At 37.5% G+C, this 25,356-nt stretch overlaps 1 protein-coding gene across 3 annotated transcripts in view; it reads right to left on the reverse strand.

Moving 5' to 3' along the window:
- LOC150099843 (protein Gawky-like) overlaps nucleotides 1-25,356 on the reverse strand; it is a 580,239-nt gene that overhangs the window by 522,471 nt on the left and 32,412 nt on the right. For all 3 annotated transcript variants that reach the window (XM_090404074.1, XM_090404072.1, XM_090404073.1), the window contains exon 2: nucleotides 13,125-13,173. In XM_090404074.1, the coding sequence (XP_090260200.1) occupies nucleotides 13,125-13,173 (49 nt within the window). The remainder of the gene's footprint in view (nucleotides 1-13,124; nucleotides 13,174-25,356) is intronic.

Here is a 25,356-nt window from a genome sequence, read left to right on the forward strand (position 1 = left end):
GGGATAGATATAGGGTTGGTGAGATGGATAGGAGGGTGGTTGAAGGAGAGATACCAGAGAGTGGTTTATTCAGGAGTGGAGTGCCGCAGGGCTCTGTTCTTGGACCACTGCTTTTTAATTTGTTCATCAATGATATTGGAAAGGATTTGAGAGGAAGTGTTCACTTGTTTGCTGATGATGCAAAGTTGGGTAGAGCAATTGTGAGTGCACAGGATGTCAAAATTTTACAGGATGATTTGGATAGTTTGGAGGACTGGGCTAGGAAAAATGGATGTCAGTTTAATGTGGCAAAGTGTAAGGTTATGCACTTTGGGGTGAAAAAGAATAGCAGCAGTATATCGCATAGGTGGAACCGTACTCCAGGAGATTGATGAGGCTAGGGATTTGGGAGTGCTAGTGGATAGGGAGTTGAAGTTTAGGGGGCACATTGCAGAAGTAACTAAAACAGCTCACCAAATCACTTGGCTTATGAAAAATACTTTAACATGCAGAGAAAAGCAAGTTGTTGTTCCTCTGTATCGAGCCTTGATAAGACCCCATCTGGACTTCTGTGCCCAGTTATGGGCACCAGGGTTTCTTCGTGATGGGGAGGAAGTGGAGAGGGTCCAGAAACGAGTGACCAAGATGATAGCAGGTCTGTGGAATGAACCTTATGAGAATAGGTTGAGGATTTGTGGGTTGCAGAAATTGGACGATAGGCGAAGGAGGGGTGATATGATTGAGACATTCAAATTACTGAAGGGTTTTTATAAGATTGATCCAGAAGATATTTTTGAAAATATGACTGGTAGTGGGAGGACTAGGGGCCATGCATGGAAGCTGGGCAAAAGCGTGGTTGACAAGGGTGTTAGAGCTAGGTTTTTTACTTGGAGAGTGGTGAATGAGTGGAATAAGCTTCCAGAGTCTGTTGTGGGTGCTACGACCGTGAATGAGTTCAAGACAAGATATGATAGATACTGTGTGAATGTTGAATAGTTGTTCCAGACATGATGTTAGGGCCTCCCTCGATGAGTCTGTCGACTCCTTGGAGTTTCCCAGAACAATAATAATAATAATAATAATAAACAACCGGCAACCATTACTATGAAGTCTCAAGAAAACAAAACCCCACAGCGAATAAGATCAACGAGATGATGAAGCAGGAAGTAGAAAGGCAAAATCAGCCCATATTAGTTAATCTAGATAAAGTAGTACAAGGACCAGAGAATGTCAATCGACAGATATCCATTACCTCTCAGCCTCGAGCTAAGAGAGAATACCTCACGGACAGTAGAGATCCTCTGAAATGCTTTCGATACAACAAAGCTGGGCAAAGTGCCAGGAGTTGTTCCTACGTTAGTGGAACCTACCTGAACAACAGATGGAATTCTAACTTTGGGCATATTTCTCACAGAGAAGGCAATAAATTTCAAAACTCCTTTAAATTGAATGAGTCAATAAACGTGTGGACAGACTTATGTGTTCGTCTAACATGTTGTTTATTATTTTAACGGCATAATAGAACACAGAAACTAAGTAAATAATTAATTTAATAATTAATTTATTAATTAATTTATTAATTAATTTATTTTAATTTATTAACTTGATGCTGATATTTCGCTGGTGTTATAACCAGCATCTTCAGAGCACAGAAACTATTTACTTAGTTTCTGTGTTCTATTATACCGTTAAAATAATAAACAACATGAATGAGTCAATGATGAAGATTAGAGGAAATATCCAAGGCTTTCGGTGTAACATTTTATTAGATACAGGCTGTAATGCTTCAACCATAAGTAAAGAGTATTTCCTAAGCATAAAACATAGATTATGGAAGAGTATTGTGCCCAGTTAAGGAAACCTGTGAGAGTTACCACTCTCTCAGACTCGAACTCTATAGCATATGAAAAAGTTCGCACAAAAATTTATCTGCCAAAATTTGGACTATGTGTCTGGCAAGACTTACTAGTTATCCCTTCAACACCCAACTCGGGCTCTCACATAATTTTTGGAACTAATTTCATGGAAAAATATCCCTTCTCTTGTGATTTTTCAAGGGTTGAGATATCCCTGATGAACAGAAAAAGAAATGTCAGAAGCAACGGTAAGCCTGCATATACTGGAAGAAGGCAACTAACGGGAAATTGTGTGTAGCAAATGAGATAGGACCTCCTAATAGAGTACAAACATCTGCAAGTGAGCCAATTGTGCAAAATAACAATGCAATTTCTGATATACTTGATCAGCCTGAAACTCAACTCAGCACAAACATGACATTACAATAGCAAGTATCCAGACCTGAACTAGAGGATGGCACTGGAAACCAACTAACAGTTGAAATTAACTTTGCTGAAACAACTAGTCTACCTAGAAGGTCAAGTAAAACAAAAAGAAAAGAGAACAGGCCTGACCGACTGGTCTGCCTAGTTGATTCACTGGAGAGGATATGGGGAAAAAAGAGGAATCACCGAAGGGTGAGTAATATCAGATAAGATACCAATGGAATGGAACTACCAGTCAGGAACCAACCAAGACGCTACACTAGCGACCGAGAAAGAGATTTCTGCTCTGAAAAAACACTCCCATACGACAGATATAGGAAACAAACTGTCCCCAATAATAAGAGCAGTAGAGATCTGAATGAGAAAGTAGAGAAGGATAAATACACAAACCATGATGAGGAATCAGGTTTTGTTCAGATGAGATATATATGAGACCTCGGAAAAAAAATAAGAAGTCTGGATCCTCCACAGGAGTGACCTGTATGAAAAAATTTTCCTTTAAAAATTTTTTTCAGTGGAAGGGTAAGCCTTTGTTAAATTCTGAATGAAAGGAATTATAATATAACAGTGTTTCATTCAGGATTTAACAAAGTCAGCCATTCCCAGAGACAAATTTGCTCATCAGACAAATAGTAAGTTAATCACTTACTAATGTATATTCCATAATTATAAAATAATTGTATGTTCTAATAGTTGTTAATTATTTATCCTGTACTAATTCTTTGTAGAGGCACATATATCCTATGTGGCCTGTGCACAGAAACTCAGAACTTAGTCCATTTATATAAACCATTGCCAAGAACATAGCCAGTATAACAGAAATTAGTGCTGTATGAAATTACGAAGTTATCTGCCAGAGTACATTTTGGCGCTAGTTACTTTGCCGAGCTAACGGCGATCCACGAGGCATATTTTGGCACGAAGAAGGAAGGAGGAGACATACGCTGATGAATAAGGAGAGAGGCGAGGCGCGAAGGACAGGACCGGGTTGAAGAGACAACAGACCTCTCTGTTGTTTAACTTACCTTTTCTCAGGTTCTTGTTCATATCCGGATTTCTATTTCCTTGTCCAGTAATAGTGAAGGACATGAGGCTTGACAAGGATTGCCAAGGAAACCTGAAGGATAGTCAATGTAGAACAAGGAGGTATGTATTCCCAAGCCAACCAAACTGCTACTAAAAACCAAGGAAGTATGAAAGAACTAATGTGAGCTGAGAGAGAAAGCTATTAAGAAGCAAAGAAGTGTTTTCTAGAACCAGTGATAATAGGCAAAGTATACCAACTGTTCCGGTAAGGAAATCCTTTCTATGTTTTTGTGAATATACTAAAAAGGAAGAGTACTGCCATAATAACAGTTCAAGTCTGAACGTATGATTTCGTGAAGCTTGTTCCAAGAAAACGTGATATATGTTAAAGACTGATTTACTAAGAATTACAGTAATAGATTGATAGGACTTTAGAATTCCTTGGTGTATATTTAGCGAAGTGTGATTTATATATCCTGAACAGTTAAACAGAGTCAACATTTGAAGCACATTGAATAGATATCCTTGTCTCAAAAGAAATTTGTACTTAGAAGCTTTTAACAATAAGAAGGATAGAAATCTATATGTAAAAAAATCTAACCGTGCTCAGTGTACTCTACAGTGAAGTTATTATTGTCTCAATAAGAACTTGTTTATTTCATGATCATATTACTCATGTTTAGAATTTCTTTGATTAATGTAATTTCATGTGCTAATGTATTAAATGTTTCCTTTTGTTTTGAATCTTGTGCTTGCCTGATTTCATTTCACTGCACCGCTCATTTAATAGTTCGAATCTAAGCGGGAACCCTATTTAATGAGAAAGTAATAGAAGACTAGAGAACCATGACTGCTATATAATTTAAGGATAAATGTCTAAGGAGAGTTTCGATTTGAATTAGATTATGTAGCATTGTACTTGCTGATGATTGATTCTACAACATTGTCATCCAAATATGAACGCAGAGTGGCGCAGTTAAAAATTAAATTTTCTTTGAGTTCAAAAGTGGCGTCAGTCAACAGCCAGAACACACAACGGAGAAGAAAGACGTCACAACAAGGGTATAGTGTGTTCAGGAGGGACAGAGAGAATAAAATGGGGGCAGCAGTGTTATTGTATGATAGCTGATGAAATGAAGCCAAGGAGAATTGAAGTTGTATTGCAGGATAGTGAAAAGAGCTTATTTGAGGCTATTTGGTGTGAGATTGAGACTGGCAGAACAAAATATCCAGTTGGGTGCTGCTATAGACCAGGTGATGGAATAGATGGTGGAGATAGTATGCATAAACAAATTGATGAAATGAGTGGAAGGAGGGTAATTTTTATGGGGGGATTTCAACTATGGTAACATCGATTGGAAGGAGGAGAGGACACATGTGAGCAAGGAACTGAATTTTATTCAGTTACTAAGGGATAACTATCTGAGACAGCATGTAATGGAAAATACTAGGGGTTCGAGAGTGCTTGACCTAGTAATAGCATCTGAGAATTTGACTGTAATGAATATGACCATGTTGCTAAATGTGTGAAATTTTCAATTAATACAGACATGTGGAATTACCATGCAGGCAAGTATGACATGCTTAGGAGATTGCTTGGTTCAGTGCCATGGCATGTAAAACTGCAGGGGCTGGATGTTGATAGGGCATGGGAAGTGGTCAAGGAGCATTTGCAGGAGGTTATGGCTGACTGTATACCAAGAGTCCGAATAGTATCAAGTAGGGGTTAAATGGATGAATAACACCATTAAACTTGAATTGCAAAAAAAGAAACAACTGTGGAGGGAATTTAAGGAGAATTGTGACCTGCAGGCACATGAACGATATAAAGCGAAGGCCAGAATGGTAACGAGCGTGGTAAGAAAAGCAAAATCGGATTATGAAAGGAAATTAGTCATGCAAGCTAAAGATAATCCCAAACAGTTCTTTCAATATGCTGTTAATAAAAGAAAAACTGTACATGGCAGAATGATTTTAAGGAACGCCAATGGCAGGGAGGTCACTGAATCAGTCGATATAGTGGAATTACTGAGTGAGCACTTTGAGAGTATATCATCCAGGTGGCGACGTTGAAGGAATGAAGGAATCATTTTATATTCACCTATAACCAGTTTATAGGTGAATTGTGGTGAATGAAGTAGAGGTGAATAGTCTATTACAGAACCTTAATGTGAATACATCTGTGGGATTGGATGGTATACCAGCATGGGTCTTACGTGAAGGGGCTAAAGAATTGTCAGTGCTCTTGACCATATTGTTTAATCTGAGTCTCGGGTCTGGTTTAGTCCCGAAGGGGTGGAAAAAGGGGAAAATAGGTCCACTGCATAAAGGAGGTTCGAAGAAAGCTGTTGTAAATTACGGACTGATCAGCATATCAGGAGTCATTGTCAAGGTCTTGGAGAAAGTAGTTAAGGGAAAAATACAGGAATAGATTGATGAAAATGAGATACTGTATGGGGGATAGCATGGCTTTGTGAAGGGTAGATCATGCCTCAGTAACTTGCTCAGGTCTTATAACACACTGACGGCTGCATTGGATAAGGGTAATGGGTTTACAATGATACTGCTGGACCTGGCTAAGGCCTTTGACAAGATTCCACATGGAATTCTAATCCATAAAATTGCAACATATGGGAATGGATATAGCGTTGGTGAGATGGATAGGAGGATGGTTGATGGAGAGATATTAGAGAGTAGTTTACTCAGGAGTAGAGTCCAAAAGACCGCCTGCGTCTAGTGGTGTGCCACAGGGTTCTGTTCTTGGACCACTGCTGTTTAATTTGTTCATTAACGATATAGGGAAGTATCTGAGAGGAACAGTTCATATGTTTGCTGATGATGCAAAGTTGGGTAGGACAATAGTGAATGCAGATGATGTCAAAATCTTGCAGGATGATTTGGATAGATTGGAGGTATGGGCTAAGGAGAATGGATGTCAATTTGATGTGGCAAAATGTAAGGTTATGCATTTTGGGGTGAAGAGATTAGCAGCAGTATATCACATTGATGGAACTGTACTCCAGGAGATTGATGAGGCCAGGGACTTGGGAGTGTTGGTGGATAGAGAGTTGAAATTTAGGGGGCACATTGCAAAAGTGGCTAAATCAGCTCATCAAATCACTTGGATGCTGAAGAATATTTTGACAAGCAGCGATAAGGGAGTTATTGTTCCTCTGTATCGAGATTGTTCCTCTACGATAAGAAACCATCTCGACTACTGTGTCCAGATTTGGTTACCTAGGTTTCTTTTTGATGGGGAGGAGGTGGAGAGGATCCAGAGGCGAGTGACCAAGATGATAGCAGGTCAACAGAATGAACCTTATGAAAACAGGTTGAATATTTGTGGGTTGCAGAAATTGGATGATAGGTGGAAAAGGGGAAATATGATTGAGACATTGAAATTGCTAAAGGGTTTCTATAGGATTAATTCAGAGGATATTTTTGAGAACAGGACTGGTGGTGGGAGGATTAGGGGACATCCATGGAAGCTGGGCAAGAATGTGGTTAGTAAGGGTGTTAGAGCTGGGTTTTTACTTTTAGAGTGGTGAATGAATGGAATAAGCTGCCAGAGTCTGTTGTGGGCGCTATGATGGTGAATGAGTTGAAGGCAAAATATGATAGATACTGTGTAAATATTGAATAGTTGTGATGGACATGATGTTTAGGGCCTCCCTCGATGAGTCCAAGGACTTCTTGGATTCGCCCGTAATAATAATAATAATAATCTTACCAGGAACACTCAGTAGAGAAATACGTCTGTAATTCTCACATTCAGTTTTATTTCCCCTTTGTATAATGATACTACAACAGCTCTACTCCAATCATCTGGAATTCGGAAGGTCTGTCCAGGCCTTATGAACTAATGTGTTTTTACACTTGGATAAAGTGTAAGTAAACACATTACTTACAAAGCAATGCAGAAGTCATATTTCCATATACGAGTTGCTAAAAGGTGTCACACATTAAATTACCCTGGATTATAGAAAGATGTTGGAAGTTTGTGAAGTCAGTCCGCCTTTGCCACGAGTTTCCCGAGTCCTGAAAATACTTCAGGCACAAACTTTGTTCACTTACACTTGGATAAAGGATTGCATCATCAGCAAATAGCTGTACATCACATTTCAAATCCTTCCGAATGTCAATAATGTACAGACTGAATAAGAATGGACCAAGGACTGATCCTTGAAGCACACCATTGGTTACCTTGAATCATAAAGATTCAACCCCCCTATATACGACTTTTTGATATCTATCAGTCAGTTATCCTCTTATCCATGCCAACAGTCTATAATCGAACTATCCTATATTCTCCAATTTATGCAACATTCCCCCCCCCCACCTCTCGTCTAACTCAGTGGTAACATTTTCATTAATTGTAACAGTATGGATAAGAACACAGACTGATAAGAAAAAAAATATTTATTAATTTATTGGTGATATTTCGCTGGTATTCTATCTAGCATGTTCAGAGCACAAAAAACAGTCCGGTATAACAATGGGACTAGTTTGGACAATTGTAATGTACAACACAAAGACTGAATTCCTAATTAGATGCCATCTATGTTGAAAAAAAAAAAAAACAGAGAAATCAGGTATTAATTAGGTCTTAAGATGACTGTCTCCCAAATCTTTGGTAAATTTATACAGCCAAACTTGTTCATGTTTGGAGTATGTTTCAGGGCTTCTGTTAATTCCAAGAATAATCTCTCTGACTTATAACAACTTCCGTGCAATACTTTTTTTTTTTTTTTTTTCCCAATTGATCCTGTGTGCAGGGATCTCCAAGGCATGGTCTGCTATACCGGACTTGCCATAGCGATAGTGCTGGATATATTTTTGTGTTCACTGAGGCAGATGTCCACAGTTCTTCCTGTCTGCCCAGAGTGGGCTCGATCACACGAACAGGGCACTTCATAGACTCCTGGATGTGATAGAGAGATTCTGTCCTTGAGTGAAAAGATGAGAGTTGCCAATTTGATGCACGGTTTAAATACGGTGCGTAGCTGATGTTTCTTAGGCACTCTAGATATCTTTTCAGATGTGCCTTGAATGTATGGGATGGTGACAGTTTTGCTGTAGTCTTCTGTAGTAGACAGTGAGGGAGATTTCTGAGGGAGCAATTTGTCTATCTTATGGGGATTATAGCTATTAGCTAAGAAGGTGCGACATAAGTGAGTGAGTTCAGCAGTGAGAGCATTATCAATGGAACAAATTGCTCTAACTCTGTGGGTTAGTGTTTTTAGGATACCATATAATTTATAGCTTTGTAGTTCTGCATAAATGTTCCGTTCAGAAAAGGTTACATGCTGAACTACAAAGCAGGAAATGATCACATAAGGGTGGTGGTGGGGGGGATGCTGGGTTGTGTGCCATGGTATCAGTTGTTGGATGGGAAGGATACTAGCAGTGTGTGGGAAGTGTTTAAAAATACTTAAATGATGTGATATCAGGATGTGTCCCTAGAGTTCGAAGAATAAATAGAGTAGGAGGAAAATGGATGTGTAATCTAATTAAGGAAAAGTTCATAAGAAAAACATCATGCAGAAGAAATATCATATACATAAGGATGGTGTCAGTTATGGTAATCGTAAGCAGCAGGCCAGAAGAGTCACAAGTGTTGCACGGAAAGCTAAGTATAGAATGTATAAAAAGAAATGGCTCTGCAATTTAAAGACAACCTAAAAGGATTCTATCATTATGCTGCAAGTAAAAGAAAGAATGGATTTGAAAGAATAACTCCAATGAATGCAGATGGTATGCAGGTGAATGATTGTTTAACTAATGAGCAGCCATTTTGCTAAAAGCTATGAACCTAGTATGTGTAACATCGAACTCAATACTGCCTCGTCACTGTACGAGGAAACTCATGTGAATGAGGAAGTACTAGAGCTGTTGCACAAACTGAATAAGAATTCTGCAATAGGAACTGATGAGATATCAGCACGGATGCTAAAGGAGTGTTCAACTGAATTGGCTATTCCCTTAACCAGGCTATATAATTTAAGTCTAAGAACAGGGAAGATTCCACAGGAGTGAAAAGAATGCATGGTAATCCCATTGCACAAGGGTGGTGCAAAGACTGACCTATCCAACTATCAACCATTCAGTATCTCAGGAGTGATAGTGAAGATTTTGGGAAAGTTATTTAGGGCTTTGCATTCAGAAATGGGTTGATAGTGAATCTCTACTGCACAAAGAACAGCATGGGTTAACTAAGGAATGGTCATGTTTTAGCAACTTTCTCATTCTATAATAATGTTACCACTGAAACGTGCAGAAAGGCTTATGTTTTTGTTGTACATGTTGATTAATTTTAATAGTATGGATGAGAACACAGATTGATAAGAAAATAACTATAAAAAAAATCAGCTAACACCTTTTATTCCCATATAGAGAGTAGGCGAGGCTGTTTCAGCCCTATCTAACTTTTTTGGAGACTGAGTGGACAGTTCAATCTCCACTGGTAGCGAATCAGAGATAGCTGGCCCAAGGCTATCACTAATTAAGTGGCATGCAGTGAAGAGATGGCTCAACAAGTGCTGCCATCTCATGGTCCCTAACCCTAACACAATATAATTAATGTCAGAAATAGTGTGGGTTCTACGGTCGATTTTCTTGAGTTTACGGGATGAAAAACCTGAGTTTCCTGGAGAAAAAACCTGCTTTCACATGAGAGAGATCGACTAACTCAGGAACTGGTCGAAACAAGGCTTCAAAAAATTTCCTCTAGTCGCTGACTAGATTTGAAACCAAGTCTTCCTTCGTTCGGTCAAGTGCCGTGGTGTGCAAACGCCACATCCGCTGAGCTATACAGGCTCTAGAAACTACACAGAATAAATGTGATTAGTGCATGGGAAGCAGTCAAGGAATGTTTGAGAAAGGCAGTATCAGAGTACATACCCAGAGTCAGAAGAATAAACCGATTAGGGATTATTATTATTATTATTATTATTCAGGCCTCCATGGAGTCAAAAGACTCATCGTGGGAGGTCCTTCCTGAGAACATAAAGTCTGTCAAGATTCATCGAGGGGACATCCCCCCCCCCCTAAGAAACACAAAGTCTATCATACTACTCCTTAAACTCAATGACTGGGATTAAGTGGATGAATAGCAATATAAAGCAGGAGCTGCAAAAAAAGAAAGCACTGTGGAAGGAATACAAACAACAAGGTGATCAGCATGCCCACGAGTAGTCTAAAGCACAAGCATGAAGGTAACTAGTATGGTAAGGAAGGTTAAATCAGATTATGAAAGAAAATTAGTTAAGTAGGTGAAAGTGAATCCAAAAGTTTTTTTGCTAAGTAAGAAGTAAAAGAAAGAATGATTATGGAAAGATAACTTTATTCAGTGCTGATGGTAGGAAAGTGATAGAAACAGAAGAAATAGTCAGTTACTAAGTGATCACTTTGCAGTTACTGTGATGACAGAGACTGATATGAGCATTGAGGAAGATGAACTGGAGGTACTCAGTATATTAAAAAATATAATGTGAATACAGCATTAGGGACAGTATACTAGCTCATGTGCTATGAGAATGTGCAGGTGAAATGGCAGTGCCTCTGACGAAGGTGTTTAATCTAAGTCTCAGCTCTGGCAAGGTTCCAAGGGAGTGAAAAGAGGTAAGATAGTTCCATTACATAAAGGTGGCTCCAAGACAGAAGTAGCAAATTAAAGACCAATTAGTATATCTGGAGTGGTGGTTCAAGTAATGGAAAAGTTGGTTAAAAGTAAACTTCAGAAATGGGTGGATAGGAATATGATACTCTATAGGGGGCAGCACGGCTTTGTAGAAAGTAGGTCCTGCCTCAGTAATTTATTCACATTTTATAATAAGGTGACAGCAGAACTAGATAAAGGAAATGGCTACACCATGATACTGTTAGACTTCGCAAAGGCAACTGACAGAATACCACATGGAAAACTATTACATAAGTTGGAACAAATGGGAATGGATATGAGGCTGGTGGCATGGAGATAGACAGACATCAGAGGGTGGTGTATGGTGGAATGGAACTAAGGCAAATGAGGTGACTAGTGGAGTGTTCCAGGGCTCTGTACTAGGACCACCACTCTTTAATTGTACATTACTGATATAGAGGGAGATTAAAGGAGATATTCAGTTGTTTGCTAATGATACAAAACTAGGAAGAGAAATAGTTGATAAAGGTGATGTAGATATTTTACAGGATGATTTAAACAAATTGGCAGTGTGGGCAAAGGACAATGGTTGTCAATTCAATGTTGTAAAATGTAAGGTAATGCACTTTGGAATGAAAATATTGCACACTTCATATCATATGGATGGTACTAATTTACAGGAAATTGATGAGGCTAGGGATTTAGGGGTGATGGTGAATAGCAATTTGAAATTCAGAGGACATATTGCAAGAGTTGGCAAAATAGCTCCTAGGATTACTTGGATGCTGAAGAACACATTGACAAGTAAAGATATGGAAGTTATTATCCTTCTTTATAAGGCTATGATTCAGCCACACATTGACTACTGTGGCACAGATTTGGTCACCTGCGTTTCGTGGGAACCGGGAGGTGGTGAAGAGGATTTAGAGATGAGTGACCAAGCTGGTGACAGGTCTGTGGAATGTTCCCTATGAGGATAGATTGAGGGTGTGTGGGTTGCAGAATTTAGCTGACAGGCAGAGGAGACGAAATATGATAGAAACTTATAAGTTATAAAGGGATTCTATAAGTTTGACACAGAAGAAATGTTTTCAATACATGGGGGGAATAGAAGGAAAACAAAGCATCACACTCTTGGAAGTTGTCTAAGAGTGTGATGTAATGGTGTATGGACTAGGTTCTTTACTTGGAGAGTGGTAAATGAGTGGAATGGATTGCCAGAGATGGTTTTGAGCACCCCAACAGTGAATAGGTTTAAGATGTATGGTAGGTATTGTGTTAATGGATAGAGTGTGTCTCCTGCAATGAGTCTTGACTCTGTGGAGTACCATATAAAGAGCTTCAAATTGTTGGATGAATGCCAGTGAAAGTTTCTCAAAGCCTAAAGGGACTTTAAAAAAAAGTTCTATGTTTAGTCTCTAGAGTAGGGTTTCTGGATGATCTAACCCTTAGCCTACCATAATACTAAAAAAAAAAAATAAACATGTTTATAGTCTTTTGGAAGTATGATTCATTCAAATTAAAATCTTACAGTAAACATCGCATATAAAATGGTAAGAAAGAGCATTGAGTGACTACTATCCTACATTACTGACAGCAGTTGTTTCATTAAGTTATGATCAAGTTCATTTGCAGTCCCTAATTCAGCAATTCATTTAATTAATGTATTCATATGTGGAAAGCATGATTCAGTTCACATTTCAGTAACATAATTTAGACAAAGCAGACTGCTAGTTCAACAACTATCAGAGCTAGAGTCCTCATTCAATAATGAAATTTGAATTCTATGTAACTAGAATCCTATTTTAAAAGTGGACTGATATTCTTTTCATGGGTACATGCATCTAGCTAAAATGCTGAGCAGATTACTGAAAAGAGGAGAATGAAAAGATAGTACAGTATAACTGAAGCTGGACTATGAATTTACAATGGACAGCAGATTATAAATTCAGGCTTTGAAGAAAAGCAGAGTGATCTATGGAAGTCCAGCAGAACAGCATCAATAAAAACCTGGTATCTATTAATCAAAATGCACTCTTCTGGAAAGCATCAATTTTTATTTATTTTTATTTAGGTTTTTGGTTCACCATCCCAAATGTGAGAAGAGATAAGGTTAGCTTGCAAAAAAAAAAAAAAAAAAAAAAAAAAAAAAAAATCCTGCATGCTTAAATTATTTTAAAAAAAAACTTAATACTTACTATGTTAGCAACATGACACAAGGCCATTGATTGTGGTACGCAGCATCCTCTGGAAAAATTAATGTAAATTACTTTTTGTTTTCCTCAATTGGAAACAAATCTAAAATACTAAAATTATAAATGCAAAGAGACCTGAAAACAACAATTAACAATTTATTTTAATCATTAGTAATAAGGACTGCACTTATGATTAAGGCCTAATAAATCTTCTGTTGTCCTGAAACAAACATTACTAGCATTTGTGACATGGCAGTTATATCACTATTCCTTACTTATGCTATTTTAACGGTCTATAAATCATTATGCCCATGGACTACAAGGTATGTTAGTTCACTGCAGTCATCTGACTGCACAGACAACAAGAAAATGTTCAAAGAACTTTAGAAATTGCTTCTTTGGATAAATGACCAAATTATATGTTCGACCGCATCCTGGAACAAAAATTTTCCCTAACATATGAGGACTAACACAATACTACTGCTTGTCAGACTTTTGATTTTTATTACCTAAAACTACCTTTTTATGTATTTTTTCCCCCTGACAATTCAGATATCCCTAAGTAACTGCAAAGTTGGTGTTTTTGCTACTTTAATATAGGTATGTAAGCTGACATACTTAGAAAATTAAAGACAGGAAAAAAAAAACGTATGTGAAATAAATTTATTAGCAGCAAAAAATTTGATTAAGTATAATGGGCATCAACAAGGGAACTTAAAATAAAATTACAATAATTTCAAAAAGTGCCACTACAGCATCAATAGGATAACAGATGGTCAGTAAATTCTCGATTTTATATAAGGTAAGGAAAGAGGGTTTATTTAAACCCATGGAGACAAAATTGGAGTACAAGACCAACCAAAAGATGGAAAAATAAGACACTGCATGGAAAGTACCTTCACAGCATAGAGGACAGACAGTGCTCACAGCAACTTGACCTGGCAATGGTTGAGAAATGGAGCACTAAAGTAAGAAAAAAATTCAAGAGGAAAGTAAATGCATATTGCGCTAAGAGAAGGAAGAAACAGTAGACCATATTATAAGTGGGTGTAGTATGCTCAAAGATACAAGACCCTTTGACACATGTCAAAAGAAGGAGAATCCATTCCGATAATAGGGTAATCAATCTGTATTGTGGAATGAGTGTTTATTATTATACGTCAGAAAACTAACTTCTCTTTTATCATTGTAGTTTTTAAAGTGGTAACTATTTTGCTTGTATAACAGTTCGAAAATTTTACGTAAAAAGCACGTGATTTCGCATGTTGGTAACCAATTAGTACATCGCCTTATTTCTTTCTCCCCTTCAACATGAATTGATTCTTCTTGGCAGTCTGCCAATGACAGTTCTCGCTTATGTGGTCGGACTATACAGCAAAATCACACAAACTGAGTACCATAAAAGGCACGATAATGTAGCTAAGATAATATACTGGCATTTATGTAAAAAGTACAGGTTTAACCTTCCAACCGGCCAGGATGACGTCCAGTTAAATCTGGATACGATACATGCTATCTGTTGAAAGAAAATGGATAAGAAGTGCAATTCGGCCAGCATGTCCATTAGAAGGTGTGATAATCCCTCACGCTGAAGAGAGCACTTAATCAGATTATCTCAGGTTCATAGCTGTGACTCAGTTACCTATAACAAGAAATGCAGTTCCTTGTTCTATGCTGGGTAACTAAATTTTAGTTATACTGGATAAACTAAAAATATAGAAATTATTTTTATTTTCTCTTTTTATTATACAATACAATTTTAATGCCTGGACAAAATAAAGATCCTTGCCTAATTTCTTCACTTAAATTTGTATTTAAGTGAAGAAATTAAATAATTTTTAATTTTTTTGCTAATTTTTTCTAATCGCTTACTCCACAAAACATTTTCTTTGTTCTCGAAGAAATTAATTCAAGATAATTATTTGAAATATTATTTAAAAAAACCGGCTGCCGACGTTTGAGATTATGTTATATTTTTGTTCAAAATCATGATTCGAAGAATACTTCACAGATTTTCTGAAGGACCTGCTTGAGCGACTTTGCTTTATAGAGAATAATGAAATTCTTTAAACCTATCACTAAATTTTTTTTTCTTTATATTGTAATCTACTGTTCTTTGTACTTTCACCTTCTTGGTTTCCCATATAATTGGTCATTACAAAATAAAATTAACGGTTATGATTTTAATTGATATGTATATATTTTCTGCTAGTTCAGATATTATGCTCCAATTTTATAAGCAATACTTTTGCTTATTTATATATATAAATTATAAAGTTTTGTATTAAAAATTTTCACTACAAAAGTTTGACAGAATCAACAATATTATTGTCATATTTCTTTTTCTCGTGTGGAGGAAAACGGTAAAATGCCACTCTTGTAATTATATCAGATGTTATAATGGCAAAAATAGTAAGAAAAAAAATTATTTGTACTTTCTTTTCAAAATACAAAATGAGAACATTGTAAATTCACCCAATGAAAAAGAAAATACTCCATATTTTTCTTGTTATGTGATTTTTTTCTTGTAGTACAAAGAAGAAATCATTGCGCATAAGATGGTATAATACATGAGGGCAAAAATCTGTAGATTGATTACATTATAGCTAATAGAGAATTCATGCCAGAAAAATTATTTATGTAAGAGTTCTAACATCAGCAGATATAACGACATTTTCTTCTAGTTTAGATAAGTGGCATTATTGAAGTAGATAATTTGAGCTGTGCAGAAGAAAGTGATTTTTAATCGGTGAATAGTCCATATTTTTTCCCCGTTTTTGAGTGCTAAATTGTTTCTCTGAATACGAGTGTACTTCAGTGGTTGTTTTTTGGAAGTTAGTTGCTGTCGTGATATACTATATTTTGGTTACCGTCGGAATCGAATGCATAATGGTGGAAGACAAAACGAAGCTAAGTTTTCATTACTGTATTTAGTTATATTTCATTTTATTTAGTGTACTTAAATGTTTTTTTGCTTGTAATTGTTTGTACTTTTTTTCTTATTTATTTAACGGAATTTATTAATTGAATAATTATTAAAGATTACGCTACTCGGCAGTAAGGAATGATGGCGGATTCAGCTGCAGTCGCAAGTGGCTTATCGCCAAGTCCTCCGCCATTTAAGAACTCTATCATAAGTAATATCATAAGGAACTTTGTGGCATGCGGTACTTGCGGCATGTATGCATCTTGGGAATTGGATATGTGGCTTGTGAAAGAGAGCTGAGAGCGTATGTGCGCAAAATGCAGGCAGTTGGAGGAAATAAGTGCATTAGAAATATCGATATCCGACCTTGTTGCTCCAGGAATGGGGAATGAATGTAGGAAGACAAGTAGTGTGATAGGAGAGAATGAAAAAATATATATATGAATGAGAAAATAATAGTTGATAGTGTGGAAGGTGTGAGTGACTGACCTGCAGAGGGAGATAGATGAGCTGAAAGAGGAAGTGGAATGTCTTGTGAATGAAAGCAGAAGTATATGAAAGATAAGATTAGGAGAATGGAAGAGATAAATGCAAGGCGAATCAGAGTAGGGGAGAGAGAGAATTTAGGGAGTATGAGTGAGAGGTATGGGGGTGCTAGAAGAGGAGAGAATGGAAACAGTAGAAGAGAGGGAATGAGAGAGAGGTATGGGAATGCTAGCAGACAAGAGGATGGAAATAGCAGGAGAGACGGAATGAGAGAGAGATATGGAAGTGCTAGAAGAGGAGAGAATGGAAACGGTAGGAGAGATGGAATGAGAGAGAGGTATGGGAATGCTAGAAGACGAGAGGATGGCAACAGTAGGAGAGACAGAATGAGAGAGGGATATGGAAGTGCTAGAAGTGGAGAAAATGGAAACAGTAGGAGAGAGAGGTATGGGAATGCTAGAAGAGAGAATAGCAGTAGAGGAGAGGGAATGAGAGAGACCTATGGGAATGAAAGAAGAGGAGAGAATGGAAACAATAGGAGAGAGAGAATGGTAAGAGGTATAATGTATGGTAACTCAATGATCCGTGGTGTTCAAGATGTATTGCGTGAGGAGTGTTTGCCAGGAGGAACAATAGAAAGGGTGGCTATGGCAATTAAGAGAGGTGAAAGGGTGGATGAGATGATTTTGATGGTAGGAACGAATGACTTGAGTGGTAATGTAAGTCGGGCAGCGAGAGATATGAGATTTTTGCTTGAGACTGTACGGAAGAAGACAGAGAGAGGAAAAATAGTGTGTGTGTTGCCTAGGTATGATAATGATGAGCTGAGCAGAAGAGCGGTGATATTGAATGGCATAATAGCAAGAATGTGTGACAAGAGAGGACTGGTATATGTGGATGCTTGGAGTGTGTTTGAGGAAAGAGAGGAATTGTATGCGAGAGACCGTTTACATTTGAATGAGGAAGGACGTAGGCATCTGGAGAGATTGCTGTTCTGAACGAGTCAGTGTGTCCCAGGGAGGATGATAGCAGGGGTGGCCTCTTGTGGGAATGGATACTTGGGAGAAGGGAGACGATGTCAGGTAACACTGAGCCCAGTGCAGTCTAGAAGGGATAATGCTGGGTATAGAAACAATGGTATTTATATGCTTTATACTAATGCCAGGAGTATCCGGAATAAGGGAGAGGAATTTGGTGGCGCAGATAGCATCAGCCTGGCCAAAAATTATTGCGATCACTGAGACATGGTTGACAGAAGGGGATATAACAACAGGAATAGAAGTCGCTGGGTATAGCATTTTTATTCAGGATAGGAGGGGAAAGCGTGGTGGTGGGGTACTGTTTATGATAAGTGATGACCTATGTCCTCTAAGAGTGGAGGCTTTGGAAGGAAGTGAGACAAATGATTTTGAGAGCGTATGGTGTGAGGTAGAGGTAGGCAAGACAGGATATTTAGTAGGGTGTTGCTACAGACCCAAGAGCACAGAGGATGGGGACCAGGAGATGTTTAGACAGCTAAGTTTGGCAAGTGCAAGAAGAATGATTGTTATGGGAGATTTTAACTACAGTAGTATAAATTGGAGAGAGCAAGATGCATGTAGCAATAGGGGAATGGAATTTCTAGAATTCTTGAGGGACAAATGTCTTAGGCAACATGTAACAGAGGGAACAAGAGGTTCAAGAGTTTTGGATTTGGTTATAGCATCAGAAGAGTTGATAATAACTGAGTTGACATCTCTCCCACCAGTTGGAGAGAGTGACCATATGGTTTTGACTTGGAAAATGAATAGATATGCAGGAGTATCAAAGAGACGGGAACTTATGTGGAATTATAATGCAGGTGATTATAATAGTCTTAGACGTCAACTTCGGGAAGTTTCATGGAGAGGGGAATTGGAAGGCCGAGATATCATTAGTGCGTGGGAAATTGTGAAAGAATATTTGCTAGCAGCAATGGTAAGTTGTATACCACGAGTGAAGAAGAGGACACAATTTGGAGTAAAGTGGATGACAAACAATATTAAACAGGAATTGCATGCGAAAAAGAGGCTATGGAAGAGATATAAGGAGACAGGTGAAGAGAAGGTGCATGAAGAATATAAGACACAGGCCAGAAGAGTGACTAGTGTGGTAATGAAAGCGAAACTGGAATATGAGAGGAGATTGGCCACATAGCTAAAAAATTCCTAGGGAATTTTTTAGCTATGTGGCCAGTAGGAGGAGAAATGACTGTGGAAGAATGATATTGTGGGATAAAAATGGGAATAGAGTGACTGATGCAGAGGATATAGTGGAATTGTTCCATGAACACTTTATTGGAGTATTTCATCCTAGAGGAGTCAGTTTTAATACTTAGAGGGATAGGGCTGGTTCGAGGTTTAGAAGTACAGGAGGAGAGTGTGTTTCAGATACTGAGTACTCTGGATGTCAGTAAAGCTGTGGGACTGGATGGTATTTCACCCCGAGTTTTGAGAGAATGTGCTAGGGAACTGACAGTGCCTTTAACCTGGCTTTTCAATGAAAGTCTGGCTTTGGCAAAGGCACCCAGGGAATGAAAGGAAGGTAAGATAGTGCCATCGCATAAGGATGGTAACAGACTGGAAGTGTCTAATTATAGGCCAGTCTGTGTGTCATCAGTAGTTGTTAAGATCTTGGAGAAAGTAGTGAAGGACCGTATACAACATTGGGCAGATGAGGGTAATGTTATCTGTGAGAGTCAAAATGGATTTGTGAAAGGGCACTCTTGTTTTAGCAATATGCTAGTCTTTTATAATAAAGTTACAAGAACATTATATGAGGGAAAGGCATATACTGCAATTTTTTAGACTTAGCGAAGGCATTTGACAAGGTGCCACACGATAAGTTGATATTTAAGTTGCAGCACATGGATCTGGATGTCAGATTGGCCAACTGGATTCAAGATTGGCTGTCTGATAGGTATCAGAGAGTTGTGTATGGTGAAGCAGTTTCAAGGAGGCAGAGGGTTACAAGTGGGGTCCCACAGGGCTCAGTACTAGGACCTATATTGTTTAACCTTTATATCAATGACATTGCTAGTGGATTGCAAGGGGATATTCAGTTGTTTGCGGATGATGCGAAGCTGGGAAGGATTATTAGTAATAGTGCAGATGTGGTAGCCCTGCAAGAGGATTTAAATAAGCTAGATAGATGGGCAAATGAATGGGGGTGTCAGTTTAATGCAGCAAAATGTAAGGTCTTGAGGTTTGGGAAACATCGATGGGATGCTGCATACTCTATGGGAGGAGTTATACTGGAGGAAGTAGGGGAGACAAGAGATCTGGGGTTGATGATTGATAGAAAACTGAAGTTTAGGGGATATATTGCAAAGGTGGTAAAGGTAACACAGAGGATTGCTGCTATTATGAGAAGAACACTGACCTGCAGAGATAAGTGGGTTATCATTCCATTGTATAAGTCTCTGATTAGACCACACTTGGACTATTGCTCTCAGATTTGATCCCCAGGATTTGAAGGGGATAAATTAACTGTGGAAAGGATACAAAGACAGATGACAAAGATGGTTTCAGGACTGTACAAGGATAGTTATGAGGATCGTCTGAGGGAATGCAGACTGCAGAGTTTGGTGGATAGAAGAAGGAGAGGTGATATGATTGAGACTTTTAAACTGTTGAGAGGTGGTTACAGGGTTGACACTGGGGAGTTCTTTTGCTTGGTTGAACAGCAGGAAGGAATGATGACAAGAGGCCACCCCTCGAAGTTACGAAAGGAAACTGTGAGCAAGAGGGTAAGGAGTGGTTTCTTTGTGTGGAGGGTGGTTGAACTGTGGAATGCATTGCCTGATGGAGTGGTGGGAGCGAGAACGGTCAATGAGTTTAAAGAGTGGTATGATAGACTTTGTGTTTCTTAGGGGGGACCTCCCCTCGATGAGTCTTGACAGACTTTATGTTTTTAGGAAGGACCTCCCATGATGAGTCTTTTGACTCCATGGAGGCCTGAATAATAATAATAATAACAATAAACCTTTGCTACTATTTACACTAAAATGAATGGGCATGTTCCCCAAGTGATTTACGTTCATAACAGTTGTCTTGCAAACGATTTATAAAATAAATTCTCTGAAATATCTGCAAATTGAATAAGTCTTCAATATAACCTTCCTGCCCTCCCCAAAAAATAAGATTATGTGAAGTATATGCTCCTTTTCTTTTAAAATAATTCACGTCCTCTTTTTCAAGATAATTATATGAAATAATTTATAATTTTTCGATAATAAAAATGAAACTGATCATTATAAATTAAGAACTTATTTCAGCATAATACTGTATCAGCCTGTAAAAGAAATGTCTGCATTTTTTTCCATGTTAGGATGTCTACTAATCAACAATTGAAAAAGAAACACGACATTCTTGATGTAGCACTATAGCATGAGGCACTTTAGTGTCCCTTCTAGCTAAGCGTTCTCAATTTTCTTCCTCAATAGCACTAGCATAATCTAAGCCTTTACCTTTCCCTCCAGCTAAGAGGATTACTACAAGTATTTCTAAGACGTAGATTACTTCAGAAATAGCAACCAGAAGCATAAGTAGAAGTAAAAATATTTAGATTATTTTAAGAAAAAGAAACTAAAATAATACTACTGAACTTTTTTTTGTGTGATATGCATATAAACAATTTTATGTGGTGAAAATATAGCATAGTATTTCTAAAATTTCAAATCATTTCAGCAGACAGTAAAACAGCTGGTTTTAGATTGCAAAGAAATAGTACAGAATTAGAAGCTTCAGGGTACAACAATATTATTGTCTTATTTCTTTTGTCGAAACGGTAAAATGAAGTAATAGATTTTGAATACTGTCTGGGAACGTTTTCGAACCTGTAGAAATTTAGAGTGGTTATGTAATTGAATTCCAGGAGAAGATAAGGATGGGGGGGTAAGCATTAGCAAATCTTCAAAATGAGCATAAATTTTGAATTATTCTGTATATGATAGCCTTCATATTATATTTTAAACACATCTACGGTGGTTACGCACTGGATATTATAGGAATGTGCATCCTACAAAAAAAAAAAAAAAAAAAGCGAAGAATCCCTGCTAAAACATCATTGGATATAAATTTTCGATACTAAAAAGATTCACAATCGGAAACCGAGTTATGCAATATAACATCGTTTGTTGTTCATAAAACAAAACAAAAAAAAAATTTGTTTCTAGAACTGAAATGTCATAATCCATGTAATGGTATTTTGTTAGGAAAGAAAGCAAAAGGTCATATTTATTTCAATAAATATTATTTAAAAATATAAATATGTGACATAATATGTTCAATGCAAACATCTGAAAATTCGCAAAAAAAGTTGTTTCTATATTGGAACAACCAGTGCAACTGTTCCGTTGCAGTGATTTGAAGAATAAATTTATAATACAGCAAATTTGCTACTACTAAATAGATTCATTGCAAAGGCTGATCAATGGTCATTTCAGGATTGATTATTTTCGCACATGTGAAATTCGTTTCAATTTTTGGGAAGAAACACAATAAATCATTTTAGAGGCAAAAAAGACAAATATTTTAGGAAAGTAAAGAAAATTCCAAGTAAAGACAGGTTACACAAACTGTTAGTCAGGCACTAACAGTTAATCCACGAATGGCTTTAAATAGCCGTAAAGGGATTAACAGCGGAGGGAGGTAATGGCATGATGAAAGGTACAATGACGATGAAGTTTTGATCTATGCAGAATGCTATGGTGGGCTGGATATTTCATCCACCTCAGCTGGTAGGAAGGTTAAAGTATCTAAAGACAATTGGAAGAATAAAGTTGACCAAGTGACTGAAAAGGTGACTGAGAATGAAAAAGCTAAAATACTCTGGGATTTCAAAATCCAGACTGACAAAAGCTTGGAATGTAATACACCTGATATAACAGTGGTTGAAAAAAGTGAAAACAAGGGTGTTCAGTTTATCAAAATATCAGTACCGGGAGATGGCCGAATTGATGAAAAAGAAACTGAAAAAATTACAAAGTACTGCAAGTTGAAGTTGAACGAATTTGGCAAAAGAAAACGAAAGTTGTTCCCATAATAATAGGTGCTTTAAGCACCATCCCCAAAACGCTGAAAAAACATTTAGAAGCACTCGAGTTAGATGGATTAAAAACCAGGCAGTTGCAAAAGGCTTTGTATGGCACAGCATTCATATTCAGAAGGTATTTCCACAATTCATAGGCTTGGGTAGGGCTCAAATTAGTGGAATATAACCAGCATTTTAGTTTAAGGCTGAGGAAGAAAATCAAGCTTGGATGAATATTATATATATATATATATATATATATATATATTTTTTTTTTTTTTTTACCTCCTAAGTTAGCTAAAGTTCTCAAGAAATTTAAAATCTGGACTTCTTTCACTCCCCCGCCCAAGCTCCATTCCTTACTCAGTACACCTAAACAAAAACATAACAGCTTACAATATCCTGGCATAAATGCCATCTTCGGTAACTGCAACATGCTCTATATTTTGGTCAGACTGAAAAATCCATTCAATTACATCTGGAAGAACATATGAGACATCACATATGGTAGACCTAGAGGCAGTGCACTGTCTAATCATGTCCTTAATTCTGCTGACCATAATGATGAAAATTCTATCATTCATCCAGCCATCTGGAACAAATCAGAGAACATCTTTAACCATCTTTAGATTTTATGACGAACTTGAGAAAAGAATTGTGGAATCTAAAGAAATCATTCTCAATCCATTACATCTTAACACTAACCTCAGCTATAATCTCTCTGACTATCACTGCACTACTATCCAACTTTGGCATTCAAGGCATACAATAGTATGTGGAAAGCCTTCAACATTTCAAAGCTTTCCAGATAATATGTTGGCAATTCACTTTATCGCTTTTCTCTTGCAATTTTTGTATTTCTCTTTTCATGTAATGCACCTGATGAAGTGTTGCAAGAAGATAAAACTAGTTGTGCACTTTAATGAATTAAAAAATAGTGTTTCTAATTTTATCTCTCGGCTTCCAGTCATTTAATCTAGGGTTAGATACGAGATGGCAGCACTTGTTTGTCAGTCTCTTCATCAGCAGTAGCTGATGAATTGACTCCCAAAAGTCTTCATATATAAAAGTGCTCCCAAACGTCTTCATATGTCTGGCCACCAACCAAGTGATAACCTCATGGTCACTCTCACCAACTGGGAGAAATGTGACGCTCCACTCACAATCATATCTTCCAGTAAAAAGATTACATCTAAGACTATCAATCCTTGAGTGTCCTCCCTTACATACTATTTAAGAGAGCAGTCGCTCAAGAATTCAAGAAATTCATTTTCCTCATACACAAAAGCTATCTCTTTATTTCAATCTATATTACCATAAATCAATCATAATGATCACTCTTCCATTGTTCACTAACCAACTTCCTTATGCATTTTTTCATCACAACCTTCCGCATCCCTAGCCTACAGCAACGTCCTACTAATGTCATTTCCTGTCAATCTCCACCTCACACCATACTGCCTCAAAACCACTGCCACTATTTCTATCTCCACTTTTTGCCGATATAATTCCCCTGCTATCATCAGCAATAGTCCTTGTCCTTTCTATTCTCACAAAAGACATGACACCCTTCCATTTCAATTCCCATTCCAGATATCATCCTTATCCAACCATGTTTCACTTATTTAATCAATTTTTGGGGTGAATAAACTCAATCTGCAAAACCATTTCATCTTCCATTTCTGACTCTCAGCATTCACAAATAAACACAGTAGTTCATGTTTAGGTCTGTAACAAGTCCTACCCATGCCACATGTTGGTTGTGATTTCCCCACACCTAATCATGACCAATCACCTTTTTTCACCACTTATCCTATTTATCCCCCTCAGACTCAACTACCCTGCCCCCTCTCATTACATCCCAGGCTATTCCACTCCTATGTTGTCCCTTTCCATACACACACATTCACTACTGCTCCCAACATCCACTCTCCTTATACTGTCTCCCAGTCCACCCCAACTCTTCTCATTTCCTGTGTCCACCTTGCATTCCTGTTCTCTCATCATCATCCCTCATACTACTACTATTTTTATTTACAACCATTACAGTCTCACCAATTCCTCACTCCTGATCTTTTACTCCACCTCTTCCTTATACATCACTTATTGCACTTCCTTCTAGCAACACAGTCTATCCAGTTGCTAGAAGGAAGTGGATAGACTGTGTTGTTAGAAGGAAATGTAAAAGTAGCACAGTCTGTCCAGTTGACTTATCAACTCCATTTAAATGCAAACAGTCACTTTTGTAAAAATCCATCTTCCCCTCAAATGCATCCCACACATTGGCAAATCCTACTCCCTTTTCCTCACACAGTACTGCCAACATAATTTAGTTCATGTTTTCATTTAATAATCTTATATATAAATATCTAAGTTTGCTGAAAATAGTAACCACTGCAGAAATGAATTAATGCTCTGATACTTAGGCTGCCTATTTTTGCTATGTGTGTACTATGGACAGGGAAGAAATAAGAGTTCATTAATTATTAAGAAACACTACTATCCATTCTTCCTTTCAAAAATAATTTGTGTAATGGAACCAATTAGTTATGCATTAACATACAGAATATCCTATAGAAACTGTCCATTTCATAGTGAAAGTTGCATATGTAATTAATCTACTGTTACTTAATTATTGCTGAAGAATTCTTCAAGCAAAAGACATGATACCAACTGACAGAAAAATATGATATCCTGAAATTTGTGTATCGCTACTCAGGTATGGTCTATGCATGTGCACGCTATAAACAGTCGCCTATCAAAGTGAAAAGG

Source organism: Typopeltis vanoorti, chromosome 14, assembly GCF_054136105.1.
Source record: "Typopeltis vanoorti isolate ZY-2024b chromosome 14, IOZ_Tvanoo_1.0, whole genome shotgun sequence".
NCBI lineage: Eukaryota > Metazoa > Arthropoda > Arachnida > Uropygi > Thelyphonidae > Typopeltis > Typopeltis vanoorti.